The 14729-nt window shown below is 40.4% G+C and overlaps 1 protein-coding gene across 1 annotated transcript in view; it reads right to left on the bottom strand.

Moving 5' to 3' along the window:
• Positions 1–14729, bottom strand: part of ANKRD52 (ankyrin repeat domain 52) — a 73714-nt gene that overhangs the window by 45549 nt on the left and 13436 nt on the right. Inside the window, exons 2-5 of the mRNA XM_081319920.1 lie at positions 11755–11838; positions 8361–8439; positions 6361–6431; positions 101–301 (exon numbers count right to left, since the gene is read on the bottom strand). Coding sequence (XP_081176046.1) covers positions 101–301; positions 6361–6431; positions 8361–8439; positions 11755–11838 — 435 coding nt within the window. The remainder of the gene's footprint in view (positions 1–100; positions 302–6360; positions 6432–8360; positions 8440–11754; positions 11839–14729) is intronic.

Below are 14729 nucleotides of genomic sequence, written 5' to 3' on the forward strand. Positions count from 1 at the left end.
GAACAAAACAAAATTTCCATTATTGCTCCATTATACCTCATCTCTACCCCATGGAGATATCATGCGTAAATGTCTCTGGAAGAACAAGGATGTCCCTTACCTCAAGGTGCCCACTGTGTACAGCATGGTGCAGTGCTGTGCGGCCAGTGCGGTCTGCCACATTAACATTACTAAGCAGCGGGATGATGGCCTCAACACACTTGGTAGCTCTGTTGGCGGCAGCAACGTGCAGTGGTGTTTGCCAATACTTGTCACGAGCATTGATGTCTGCCGAGTGCTTTAGGAGGAGGTTAAGTGCTTTCTGTCAGGGAAAGAACATAAGGCAGTTTTTAAGCCCGGATGAAGTATTATTACAAAAGACGTAAGTACTAACAAGTGAAGAGATAGTACTGTGTTATGAACAGGAGCTTAACATAAAGTCTGCAAAACCTGAGAGAAGAGAGAACATAATAGGGAAGGTACTGAGAAGAGATAAAATGCTACAGTTCAGAGCGATCTAGCAATTCCAAGAAAGGACGGTGAGCAACTTCACATAGGGTGATATAGTAGCAGACTCAATTATATTAAGAGTACCTCTTCCTAAATTCTCAGATATCCTGAAATTTGGGCAGGTTCACAAAAGAATAATTGGTACTGCAGTCCCATATTTGAAGGCATGGGTTATTGGCACGGTGAAACCCCAATTAATAAAATTTTCAGATTAAGTTACAGACAGCTAGGTTCATACTAAGTTAGTTAAATATCTTTGGCTTCCACTTGATTTATTTATTCAATCCTCTCATTTCTATAGTTGCCTGTTTCATGAACATGACTCTGGGCAGAGTACAATAAAAACAGACCATAAAGGATACAAACAGTAAAAATTATTTCATAGTAAAAAACATTATTATTAAACATTATTAAAAGACTAGGATGGAGCATCTTCAATGTTAAACACTGTGTAGGCATCTCATCAGTTCTCCATTCAGCTGGGATGCCCAAGCCTGCTGACATAACGTTGTCTTGAGAGAACTTCAGAACATTGGCAGAAACGGAGCCAATCTCACCTTAAAAAGAATGATCATTCACATACATATAACTTTTTAATAGGTGGAATCTGCAAGTTACCCTTTTGCAGGATGGATGGGACAGACACATGCAACTGGGAAGAGGCAGTCCCAATTAAAGGTAAAACCCTGCACTTTCAGTTGGATCCAGAAGCAAACTAGCAATCAATGCAGCTTGTGGAGCAGAGGTCTAATGTGAGCCAATCTAGGGGTACACATTGCCTGCACCACCACATGAATTCTTCAAGATAGCCCCATAAAGAGCTTATTGCAATAGTCCACCCAGGAGGTAATCAGGGCAAGACTGAGTGTAAGAGCCTCCAATCCAGGAACAGGTGCAACTGGCACACAATACTTGAACAGGAATTGTGAGTCCAGGAGGACTCACATATTGCACAATGGGTCTGTTTGGGGAAGTGCAATCCCCTACAGTACCAAACATGGGAAAGTCCCAGAAATGGAAGGCCCCCAAACCCGAAGCCATTCAGTCTTGCCACAATTCAGGTAGTCTGGTGTTTCCCATCCAAACCCCCCACAGGCCTTAAGACTGGGATAGGATATCAACAGCGTGGCCTAATACTCCATGAGAGAAAACGAATAATTGGGGATCATCAATGTACTAATTCACCCCATGATACTGGATGATCTCATTCAGTGGTTTCATGCAGATGTTAAATAGAAGTGGAGAGAGCACCAAACCCAGCAGCACTCCTTAATAGTAGGGCCAAGCACAAAATCTCTCAACCCCAATGACTGATACTGACCTCAGAGAAAGGAGCAGAACTAGCAGAGTTCAGTGCCGCCCACCCCCAATTAACAGATTCAATCCAGAAGGATACCATGGTTGATGAGACCAAAAGTCATTACGAAGTCAAGGACAGCACGGACAGATATACAACGCCTGTCCCACTCTTGCCAGAGATCCCCTAGAAATGTGACCAATAGCATTTTCATCCTCTACCCAGGCCTGAATCCTGACCAAAAGGGGTCCATATATTCCTCTCTATTCACAGGCTTCTGTGGCTGCAGTGCAACCACCTTCTTAATCACCTTCCCTTCTCAGAAAATTGTCCGGTATGATAACATCCAGAGAGGGTTTCTTGAGGAGGGGTAGACCAGCCCATCTTTAAGAAACAGAGGAACAATCTTCTCACTCAAGGAAGAATTGACCACCTGTACAATTCACTCACACAACATCCTCACACAACATCCCAAAGGCAGTTTTAGTGAGCCAGGATGGGTATGGATCATAAGTACAGGTGGCTGAGCTCACACTCATAAGGATCCCGTACACTCCCTCAGGCCCAACAGATTCGAACCATTCCCACATAGCAAGGCAAGACTGTCCCAGGCATCCCCTCAGGATTTACAGCAAGGCCCATGTCTAAACTGAGAATGAATTTGAGATACTTTAACAGATGTTCAGCAATTTTTTTCTGCATGGCATTGTAGGGGGTTCTCCAAAATCCCTTCATCCAAAATGATATATCACCTGAAACAAGGCCACCAGAAAGCTGTCTGCAGACACAATAAGAACAGAGGAGTTTTGTCACTTTGCTACCCTTATCGCCCCAATTATTTTGGTTTTGGACCTTGTTTTTTTATATAGATATGTCTTTTAGGATGTGTGTGTGTGTGTGTGTGTGTGTGTGTGTGTGTGTGTGTGTAAATTTACACAAATATGAGCTGTCACTACTGTGACTACTGCCTGTTGATGGCCTTGGGTTAGGCTGAAAAAGGAAATAAGATTTGTCCCATGTTTGGGGCCTAGCAAGGTAATCTAAATACTTAACAAACATTATATATATATATATATATATATATATATATATATATATATATATATATATATATATATATATATATATATATATATATATATATATATATATATATATATATATATACACATATACATATATATATACATATATATATGTATATATGTATATGCACTAGAGGAGGACATTAACATTATTTACAGGATTACTTCTTTAAGAACTAAACTTTTAGAATCTAAAACAGCTAATTCAGAAAAGCCAAGAGGAAAGAACCTCACATTTTTCATCAGCTTCTGTCTTTTGGAAGGTAAAATTAGATAACAAAATAATCTATTTCTTATGTTAACATCTCTGCAATGAAATCAAAGGTAACAGGAAAGAAATGAGAAACATTTTTCTCAATGTAATATGTCTAATTTAGCTGATTCTAGTAAAAAATAGTATCTTTTGTACACTCTTGAAAACTATTTTGAATCTAAACAATTCTTAAGAATGAAATATTCTTAATTTGGGCTTTACTTTTACTGTTTGGACTGTTGTGTGTTTTGAAAAATAGATTATTTAGAATCTAGTTATGTTGCATTTCAGTCTTTAAATAATTAACCTAGTATATACATAACAATATATGATGTTTTCCCTGGTGAGCTTAACATCAATAACAACATTTATTAAAAAGGCTAAAATAATTTCTGGGGGTATTATCTGTATAGTAAAATTTTGGACAAGCAGTGATCATGTTACATATGTGCATAAGCGTACTCAGTAGCATATGCCTTTTTAAAAATATCAAATATGCAAAGAAACAAAAATAAGTCCAAAATATCTGTATTACATCCAGAAATGCCAACTTTGCAATCAATATTTCTCATCCATAACTATGGCACCCTAAGGATACCTGCATACATGCAAATGTTTCTCTGGGATCACTAAGGCAACAGGGATTGCTTTTTCCTTCCAGTAACTTATACCTAAAACCAGTTTATTGCATTTGGCAATTGTACTAAAAAAATCTCATTCATTTAATTTGAAATCAAGTGAAAAATTGATTTAAATTATTTTATTAAAACAAATTAATGGCAATTCTTTTATAAAAAGTTGCCTCAAACAAAATGAGTTTGACATGCCTGCTCTAGATAGTTGCATGCTCCAAAATAAATTCTAGACCAGGCCTGTACATGCAGCCTACCAAGCACCCTTGGACAGAGCCCACCAGCATTCCTTTGCAGACCACAAAGATTTTTAATTTATCAGTGTGGGCCTTTGCTTTCTACAAGTTTAATAATAATAATAATAATAATAATAATAATAATAATAATAATAATAATAATAATAATAATAATAATAATAATAATAATAATAAGAAGAAGAAGAAGAAGAAGAAGAAGAAGAAGAAGAAGAAGAAGAAGAAGAAGAAGAAGAAGAAGAAGAAGAAGAAGAAGTTGGAAGGGACCTTGGAGGTCATCTAGTCCAACCCCCTGCTCAGGCAGGAAACCCTATACCATTTCAGGCAAATGGCTGTCCAGTCTCCTCTTAAAAACTTCCAGTGTTGGAGCATTCACCACTCCTGGAGGCAGGTTGTTCCACTGGTTAATTGTTCTGTCAGGAAATTTCTCCTTAGTTCTAGGTTGCTTCTCTCCTTGACTAGTTTCCATCCGTTGCTTCTTCTTTTTTTTTAATCCCATTTATATCCCGCCCTTCTCCGAAGACTCAGGGCGGCTTACAATCTAAGCACAATCAATGTGCTTAGCAATAGCCTTCATTCTATGTATATGCCTGCTTATTAGGGCTTCCCCCCCCCAAGCGGCATTATTACAAAGTCAGCTTATTGCCCCCAACAATCTGGGTCTTGTCCTGCTTTCAGGTGCTTTGGAGAATAGCTTGACTCCCTCTTCTTTGTGGCAGCCCGAGATATTGGAACACTGCTATCATGTCACCCCTCGTCTTTCTCTTTATTAAACTACACATACCCTATTCCAGCAACCGTTCCCTATATGTTTTAGCCTTCAGTCCCCCAATCATCTTTGTTGCTCTTCTCTGTACTCTTTCTAGAGTCTCGACATTTTTTTTACATTGTTGTGACCAAAACTGGATGCAGTATTCCAGGTGTGGCCTTACCAAAGCATTGTAAAGTGGTATTAGTACTTCACGTGATCTTGATTCTATCCCTCTGTTAATGCAGCCTAGCACTGTGTTGGCTTTTTTGGCAGCTGCAGCACACTGCTGGCTCATATTTAAGTGATTGTCCACTAGGACTCCAAGATCTCTCTCACAGTTACTACTATTGAGCAAGGTACCCCCTATAGTATACCTGTGCATTTGATTTTTCCTGCCTAAATGTAGAACCTTACTTTTTTCACAATTGAATTTCATTTTGTTAGATAGTGCCCAGTGTTCGAGTCTGTCCAGATCCTCCTGTATCTTAAGCCTATCTTCTGGAGTATTGGCTATTCCTGCCAGCTTGGTGTTGTCTGCAAATTTGATGAGTTCCCCATCTATCCCCTCATCCAAATCGTTGATGAAGATGTTGAAGAGCTGCACAGAGCTCTTCTAGATTTTCCTCTTGCCTTTCCAAGTTAACTCCTTGGTCTGTCATTGAGCAAGAATTGACTTTGTAGGGAAGCATATTATCATTTGATGTATATTTAACATATGTTCTACGTTTATTTACCAATTATATAATATTTGTATGCAATCCACATGGCGAGTTTTGGGGAAACTTACAATAGAAAAAATATATTTTTAAAATCATAAGATTAAAACATCGCCTGGCCCGCAGCGCCTCCGCTGGCCGCATTGCGCAGCCCCGCCATATAGAGTGGGCTCTACTGCTCCCACAGCACCAGCCGTGCCAGCTCTGGCCCCAGGGGGGGGGAGCCCGCCGCCAACACCCTTCACACCTGTGACTGCAGCAGCACCGCCCCCCCGCCTCCTGCGCCCGCCAAGATGAGAGCACGTTTCGACGGAATCCCATCCGTCATCATCAGGCTGGTGGCCTGATTATGACGGATGGGATTCCGTCGAAACGTTGCGCCTACACCTTCATTTCTATGCGGGAAAAAACCCGAATGACCAAAGGTCCATATATATATATATATATATATATATATATATATATATATATATAGAGAGAGAGAGAGAGAGAGAGAGAGAGAGAGAGAGAGCGCCAATGTAGACACAAAACTTCCTCAGTAAACAAGATGGCTAAGGAATGAGTCACTACAAGGCAATCACCATTATACTCCTGCCTCAACACTTTTGTCCCATGGGAAAATGTACTGCTCCTAATAGCCTGCAAACCCTTTTTGTGGTTCTTTCAACTCTACCGTCCAAAAGGTGTTGCTACCCAATGTGTCCAAGGAGATAAAGACTGTTCTGCAAGATTCCCAAAATATTTACTACAACGAAGAATAAAAAGATAAAAGGGGAAATGAACTTGGCTTAAACATGGCGGTTCGATGTTCCATGTCTGGAATTTACTTTGTCATTTAACTAGCAGCATGACTGTGGAACCCTGTGAAAGCCCTGGCATTTACCTCATTACGAGAAGCTGCAGCACGGTGTAACGGGGTTAGCCAAAGAGTGTCCTTTGCATTGACGTTAGCACCTAGCCAAAGAAAATAAAGGGGATGAAGCAAGTTGTCTCAAGCATGATTGATTAAGAAAAGAAAACAAAGATTACATTAAACGGGTTGAATAGCAAGGCATTCCTTAGACTTTCATCTTAACAATAAGACCATTTTTATTTTTTAATCCCAGTGCTTATTTAACAAACAGCTGTTTCCCAAGGAAACTGCCAACTAATTATTAAGAAAAGAACATTAGTACTGCACTTAGGAGGCATCCCTGTTTTTAAAAAATAATGGTTGAAAATTAAAACAATGATCCCATTACCTGCCAAACAGTCTATATGCTAAATCAGCATCATTTATTTCAAAGATTTGGGATTGGAGATTGTGAATCACATCTGAAAAAAGACGTAACCCCCAGAATTAACTTCCATAGTTTTCCACACAATTCCTCTTAACAGAAATATTACAGAATAATAGAGTTGGAAGGGATCTTAGAGATCTTCAAGTCCAACCCTTTGCTTGAGCAGGAGACTCCATATTGTTGTGATTCAGGGTCAGCCTGTGGGTTCGGCAGTTGGGTCGGACGACTCAGAGGAGGAGGGGGGTGTTGAAGAGCTTGCTGAGGGGGTTGGAGAGCTTGCTGATCAGAGCCCTCAGCCAGGCCCCTCCCACCTGGTCACGACGGAGACCCAGCTGTGTGAGCCTGACAGCATGGATGAAGATGACCCACAGCTGGCCCTGTTCAAGGACGCCCGACGCAGGAGGCAGTCAATCAGGAGTAAACAGAGGAAGGCAATGGGGCACCTCGGAAGGAGGCAGAGAGAAGCCACGCCCTGAACTGTATAAAAGGGGAATGCGTGGGAGGGCTGGTTTGCTGAAGGCAACCGCTTGAATAGCTCCTGTTTCATGGTTCGTGTCTTGTTTTGCTCTGTTTTATGTTAATAAATTTGGCAGGCTTAGTTCCAGCCTCTTGCCGTTTGTAAAGGGATTGTCCCTGCCTTTTCTGCAGGGCCGGTAGCAGGCTGGTACAGAACACATACCAGGGGTGTCAAACTGCCGGCCACCCCATTGCAATGTCATGTGACGTTGCGAGTTTGACATGTCTGCTCTATACCATTCCAGACAAGTGGTGTCGTGTCTCTTCTTAAAAGCCTCCAGTGGTGGAGCACCTACAACTTCTGAAGGCAAGTCATTCCACTGGTTAATTGTTCTCACTGTTAGGAGGTTTCTCCTTAATTCCAGGTTGTTTCTCTCCTTGATTAGTTTCCATCCATTGTTTCTTGTGTTGCCTTCTGGTGCTTTGGAGGATAGGTTGATCCGCTCTTCCTTGTGGCAGCCCCTCAAATATTAGAACACTGCTATCATGTCACCGCTAGTCCTTCTTTTCACTTCTAGACAAACACAATTCCAGCAACCGTTCTTCACATTTTAGCCTCCAGCCCCCTAATTATCTTTGTTGCTCAGAGTCTTGACATCAGTAAGCATCAGTAACTAGAAACCAGCCTAATAAAGGGGCTGAAAGAATCAAAGCTCATTCTAATCGTCATGCAGATTATTTTTTTAAAAAAAGAGAAAAACGATGTAGGCAATGTTGTTGGCAGTCTTCAAAGACTATCGCTTGCTTTCGGTTATATTGTAAGCCAGTGTTTTTTATGGCCGTTAATTTGGAAAGATTTAGCATGTGGATCAAAAACCATCTGTGTTGGCTCAGCTGTCCAGAAGGCTAATTCAGCCCTGCAACCTACACAGGAAGAGTTACAGTATTCAGAACTGTCAGTTTTTAAATAGCTTCACTGAACAGAACGAGAACATTTCCATAAATCTCCACTGCTTGAGAATCATGACTAGCAATAAGAATATTACTAACAGCAATCTGCTACCTACAACACTTTTAAGGTGGAAAGCACTATAATGCTTTATGAGCTCTCATTCATTCTTTGTGCCCATCCAAGTCACATCCTTACCTGATAGTATTAGGAGTTCAACAATAGAGGTGTCCCCTAAGTATGCAGCTGCATGCAAAGGGGTTCGTCTCTCTTGGTCCTGATTTGGGGAAACAAAATAATCAATATATAGAGATATATAAACATTCTATATTCTGCACAATCTAAGGATATTTCTTTATTTATTTACTAAATTCACACCTGTGTGTATAGCCAACTATTCTTGTTTTTCTCCAGTGATGAAAGAAAGTACAAATTAATCCAACTGCCCTCACTATCTAGTCATCATGGCCTCTTCTTTCAACCCACATGTGAAATTGGTTCTTTTGGGCTGCTTTTGAACCCAGTTATTCACTTTAACTTAGCCAAGCTCAATGGTCTTAATTAGAAGGAAGGTATTTTGTCATGAATATGTAATTTTACCTTTTATTTTGATGTTTTCTTCCTGATTAATTTCAAGGAACAATTAACTACGACAAATTGAGTAAATGTCTCAAGGTGTTTTCAAACTGTTCCTGCAATTTCTAGGGTTTCTTAACAATTACCAATGGCTCATCAGTGAATAAAAACTCAGTGACTGTGAACATGTTTTTTGTGTGTGTGAAAGCCAATTAGTCTAGGGCTACTGACATTTTTACACAATCATAATTTAACATTAATTTTGTGTTTTATTCAAAGAAAATAAGAAGATGTCTAATGAGTGTTCAATCCTTGACATTCGTCAAATGTGTACTTTTAAATCCTTAGCAATACTGTGACATTCTGTCAATGTGCCTGGATTATATATATACATTTCTCAGAAAGCAGAATAGTACACAGTATAAAATATGTATGCAAGTGTACTGGTAGCAAGCTGGTTAATCTCAGTTTGCTCTCTCCTACACCAGACAGAATTGGAAATCCAATTAAATATAAGGCAACTAACAGTGCAATCATAGATTGGCACATCCAAAGCATGGCAGTCTTGCCATTAAAATTTCTCAAACATTTGACTGTATCCATTTCTGTAACTTAAGATTTTATCAGAAATATTGCAATAACTTATCATTAGATGCATACAACTTTATGTTACCATCACATATTCCCAACTATTTTTTATCCAGAAATATTTTTGTCTGTGGTACTATATTCATCTCAATATCTACAGTCTGTACAAATTTTGGCACCGCACTATATGATGTAGGAAACAAACCTCACCTATTTTATGAAGTTTGAACATGAATGTTTCAAAAAGCTCTAAAAATTCTGATGTACAGAAAAAAAAATTTATTGCAATGTTTGAAAGAACATGGAGCAATAGACAAGAAAACAACAGCTCATATAACTCTCAAGGCCTAAATTCACCTGAATTAGAATATTTTCAGTGGGAAAATTTTAACTCTGGAAAACCTTAACACGTGGCTGCTTATTAGCTGTCTGAAGTTGTGACAGACCCTCCAAAGGTAGTCCTTGACTTACAACCATTCACTTAATGACTGTTACAATGGCACTGAAAAAATGACTTACAAGCAGTTCTCACAATTATGACCACCGCAGCATCCCCACAGTCACACAATCAAACTTCAGGTGCTTGGCAAGTGGCGTGTATTCACAATGGCTGCAGTGTCTCAGGTCCTGGGTTGGCTGTCTGCAACCTTCCTAGGGAGCTTCTAACAAGCAAAGTCAACGTACGTGTGTGTGTGTGTGTGTGTGTGTGTGTGTGTGTGTGTGTGTGTTAGGGTTAGGCAGATTTGCCTAACCACTGCATGATTCACTTAATAGCTGTTGTAATTTGCTTAATAACCATGGTAGAAAGAGTAAAATGGGGCACGACTCACTTAACGACTGCCTTGCTAAGCAACAGAAATTTTGGGGTCAATTATGGTTGTAAATAGAGGACTACCTATAATTGGCAGTTACTTTAGTAACTCTAGCTTTCATTACAGGTAATCCTCAATTTGCCACAGGTTATTCAAAATTACGACAGCTGGCAAGGGTGCTTTACCAACATAAAGCACTTCTGGCCATCTTAAAACATCACTGCATCCCCCCCCAATTACTCCATGACCTCATTACAGATGCCTGGCAACCAGAGTGCCAACCAGAGTGACTGGTTGCCAAGTGCCCCACAACCATTTGCCCTCTGACCACTTGCCATCTGACCATTTGCCATCTTCTCTGCAGGCTTCCCCAGAAAGCCGGTGAGAAAGCAGTCAGGAAAGATTGCAAAGGAAGGGGCTGAAGGAGGGCTGAAGTCCTCCTGCAGGTTGCAGAAACCTCCCCTTCCTTTAGGCCCAGAAAGGATTTCCGCTTTATGCATGGAGGGAAAAGGAAATCTTTTGGCAGGCTGCAAAAACAGAATTGAAATCTTCCCTGCAGGCTTTTGAGCCAAAATTCTTTGGTAGGCAGCTCTTTCACTCTGTCCACTTAACCACCCAGGTCCAGGAAATTGCCGGGATTTGTGGTTTTTGAACAAAGCAATCACATGGCATCTTACTTAACTACTGCTTCACTCAGCAACCAATATTCTTTGTCCCAACTGTGGTTGTAAGTCAAGGATTACCTGTGGCCCTAGAAGCAAATGCAACCAAGTTTTGAAAAGTCAACACCAATTAAAAGAATAATCTTATTCCAAGTGAATGCAATACAGATGGATTTTGACAATCCAAGTATCACTCCCCACCCCACTCCCTGGTTCTGAGATCAAATCAGCTCATAAGTAGCACAATTTGTGGCAAGATTTATATATTAAATAGGCATGAATTGTATTATGTGCCTCTGCTAAGTGAGCTAGAATGGAATGAAAAGCCAAATACAGCTTCATGGGATGTACAAGAATAATTTTTTTAAAAAAACATACAACACTAGCTGTTCTCACTTAGAGACCACAAGACTAATCCAGAACACGCTTCACGCCAAGCACAACTGCTAATTCCGGTGCCACCCACTGCTCAGCACAACTAGACCAATACATCTGGTACTATGCAGCCAATTCCCAACAAAGTAGCTATTTACCAGTAATGAACAATCCCTGTGCTATGCACTAATTCTGAATATACAAAGTACTTTGCTATCCTTATCTATTTATAACTACAACAACCTTAGAATCATTTAATCATTATAATCATCTTACAAATCTGGAACCAATGCCAAGATATGAAAAACTGTTTGAAAAGGGCCCACTGAGAACCCAACCAAACCCTGACTCTCTTAAGATGCGGGGATGTCACATCTAATGACTGATCCTCATGGCAGAATACAAACATGACTCCACTGATCTACACATTATACATGCGGTGTTCAGGTGACAAAGAGGACACAAAACAGCCAGCTGGAAGGAAAGGCCAATTTTGGGGAAATATATGTGTGCAAAGTCAAGAGGAACAGAATCAAGCAGAGCTGTTTACCAGGAGAAAAGAGTTATTGCAACACTTACCAACACGTTGATATTCTCCTTCTGACTCAGTAATGAGCGTACCTCCTCTATATCACGGTTAAAAATGGCTTGGACCAGAGGAGGCTACAAAAGACGGAAAACACTAAGATTAAGTTAAGGAAAAAAAATCAACCGTTAACAGCAGAAACTCACAAATCTGAACAAAGAATTTTACAAAACGCACTGTGTCTTACGTCCTTAGGCAGAAGGGGTGATGTGATTGAATAGTCAGGTTCAAATAGGAAGCACAGTTGGACTTTTAAGATCACATCGTGGCTGCTCACACAAAATAACCGGCATTCTGGATACACTCCTTACAACTGATTGTTTACAGACCATTTGGAGTTAGGATGGCCTCAGAAAGGGTGGTCTAGTCTGCAAAACACTTCCAGCCATCCTAAAATGTCAGACCTCTCCTTCCAGTCACATGGCCACACTTCAGGCACTTGGCCACCAGTTCACATTTATGACTAATTGCAGGATCCTGTGGTTACATTACTGGTTTCGGCAAAAGATACCTATTTGGGACAATGAGTTCGCACTTACAACTCTGTGATTTGCAACTGCCATAGAGACAATTGTAAAATTGGGCCCAATCACACGAGTGCCTCAACTTATAGCCATCGTGACTTACAACCAAAATTCCACTTCCAAATGCACTTGTAAGTTGAGGATGAACTGCACCAGAAAGCAAATGTGCTAGTTTTTTCTGATCATCTCGGCTTGTGCAGTGTGTAATCCTTTAGTCACAAAATAACCTACACCACCATTTGATGAAGAGGGTAGGATAAACGAACTGATCATAGCTACCACACACGTAAGTTCCTTTAAGGTGATGGTAGAAGAAAACTACTGTAGACCTTCTTTTTTTTGCCATTTTTCCACTATACATGCAAGAGTTCACAATTCTGGCAATCCATTATTTGTGGCTACTATGTATTCTGCTCTTTTCTAATATCCTACCTGCGAAGAGTATAGAAGGAATAAATGTGTTGGGAGCATGCAAAAACAACACAAAACTGATTTCACTCCGTCCTTTCTTCAAGCCAAAAGATAAAGAGAGAGAGAGAAAATGGAAGCTGTGTATCTATCTTGCTGATCTTTGAAGCAGGCAGACGTTTCTGCATAGACTTTCCTAAACTATGTGCAACTTGCCAAGGTCATGGGATATAAGGTAGGATTTACATCTGTTGATCTGCATCATCAAGATCTGTAAAGGTATGCCGGAATGAGGCTGGGAGACGCGAAGGAGAGCCACAGACTACTAGACAACCACTTGTAAAAACTGTCTCAGCCATAGACGAGGGAATAGCATGAGAAACATTTCAAAAGAAACTCTTATTTAGTTTTCCAGAAGGTAAAAGGAAAGGAGAATTACTTTCATCAGTCTTGCAAGATCCTGTTAATGTAACCTTATAATAAAAATAGAACTAGTACTCCTGACAGGTAGTCCTTGACTTATAACCATTCGTTTAGTGACCAATGTTACAGCAGCACTGAAAAAAGTGACTTATGACTTTTTTTCCACGCTTACGACCACTGCAGCATCCCCGTGGTCACCTAAAAAAAAATCCAGACACTTGGCAACTGACTCATATTTATGATGGTTGCAGTGTCCCAGGATCATGTGATCACCTTTTGTGACCTACTGAAAAAGCAAAATCAGTGGGGAAGCCAGACTCATACAACAACCATGTTACTAACTTAACAACTGCAGTGATTCACTTAACAATAGCAGCGAAAAAGGTTGTAAAGTTAGGCAAAACTCACTTAACTACAGGGAGTGCAGAATTATTAGGCAAGTTGTATTTTTGAGGATTAATTTTATTATTGAACAACAACCATGTTCTCAATGAACCCAAAAAACTCATTAATATCAAAGCTGAATATTTTTGGAAGTAGTTTTTAGTTTGTTTTTAGTTATAGCTATTTTAGGGGGATATCTGTGTGTGCAGGTGACTATTACTGTGCATAATTATTAGGCAACTTAACAAAAAACAAATATATACCCATTTCAATTATTTATTTTTACCAGTGAAACCAATATAACATCTCAACATTCACAAATATACATTTCTGACATTCAAAAACATAACAAAAACAAATCAGTGACCAATATAGCCACCTTTCTTTGCAAGGACACTCAAAAGCCTGCCATCCATGGATTCTGTCAGTGTTTTGATCTGTTCACCATCAACATTGCGTGCAGCAGCAACCACAGCCTCCCAGACACTGTTCAGAGAGGTGTACTGTTTTCCCTCCTTGTAAATCTCACATTTGATGATGGACCACAGGTTCTCAATGGGGTTCAGATCAGGTGAACAAGGAGGCCGTGTCATTAGATTTCCTTCTTTTATACCCTTTCTTGCCAGCCACGCTGTGGAGTACTTGGACGCGTGTGATGGAGCATTGTCCTGCATGAAAATCATGTTTTTCTTGAAGGATGCAGACTTCTTCCTGTACCACTGCTTGAAGAAGGTGTCTTCCAGAAACTGGCAGTAGGACTGGGAGTTGAGCTTGACTCCATCCTCAACCCGAAAAGGCCCCACAAGCTCATCTTTGATGATACCAGCCCAAACCAGTACTCCACCTCCACCTTGCTGGCGTCTGAGTCGGACTGGAGCTCTCTGCCCTTTACCAATCCAGCCACGGGCCCATCCATCTGGCCCATCAAGACTCACTCTCATTTCATCAGTCCATAAAACCTTAGAAAAATCAGTCTTGAGATATTTCTTGGCCCAGTCTTGACGTTTCAGCTTGTGTGTCTTGTTCAGTGGTGGTCGTCTTTCAGCCTTTCTTACCTTGGCCATGTCTCTGAGTATTGCACACCTTGTGCTTTTGGGCACTCCAGTGATGTTGCAGCTCTGAAATATGGCCAAACTGGTGGCAAGTGGCATCTTGGCAGCTGCACGCTTGACTTTTCTCAGTTCATGGGCAGTTATTTTGCGCCTTGGTTTCTCCACACGCTTCTTGCG

This window comes from Vipera berus (assembly GCF_964194415.1).
Source record: "Vipera berus genome assembly, chromosome: 2".
Taxonomy (NCBI): domain Eukaryota; kingdom Metazoa; phylum Chordata; class Lepidosauria; order Squamata; family Viperidae; genus Vipera; species Vipera berus.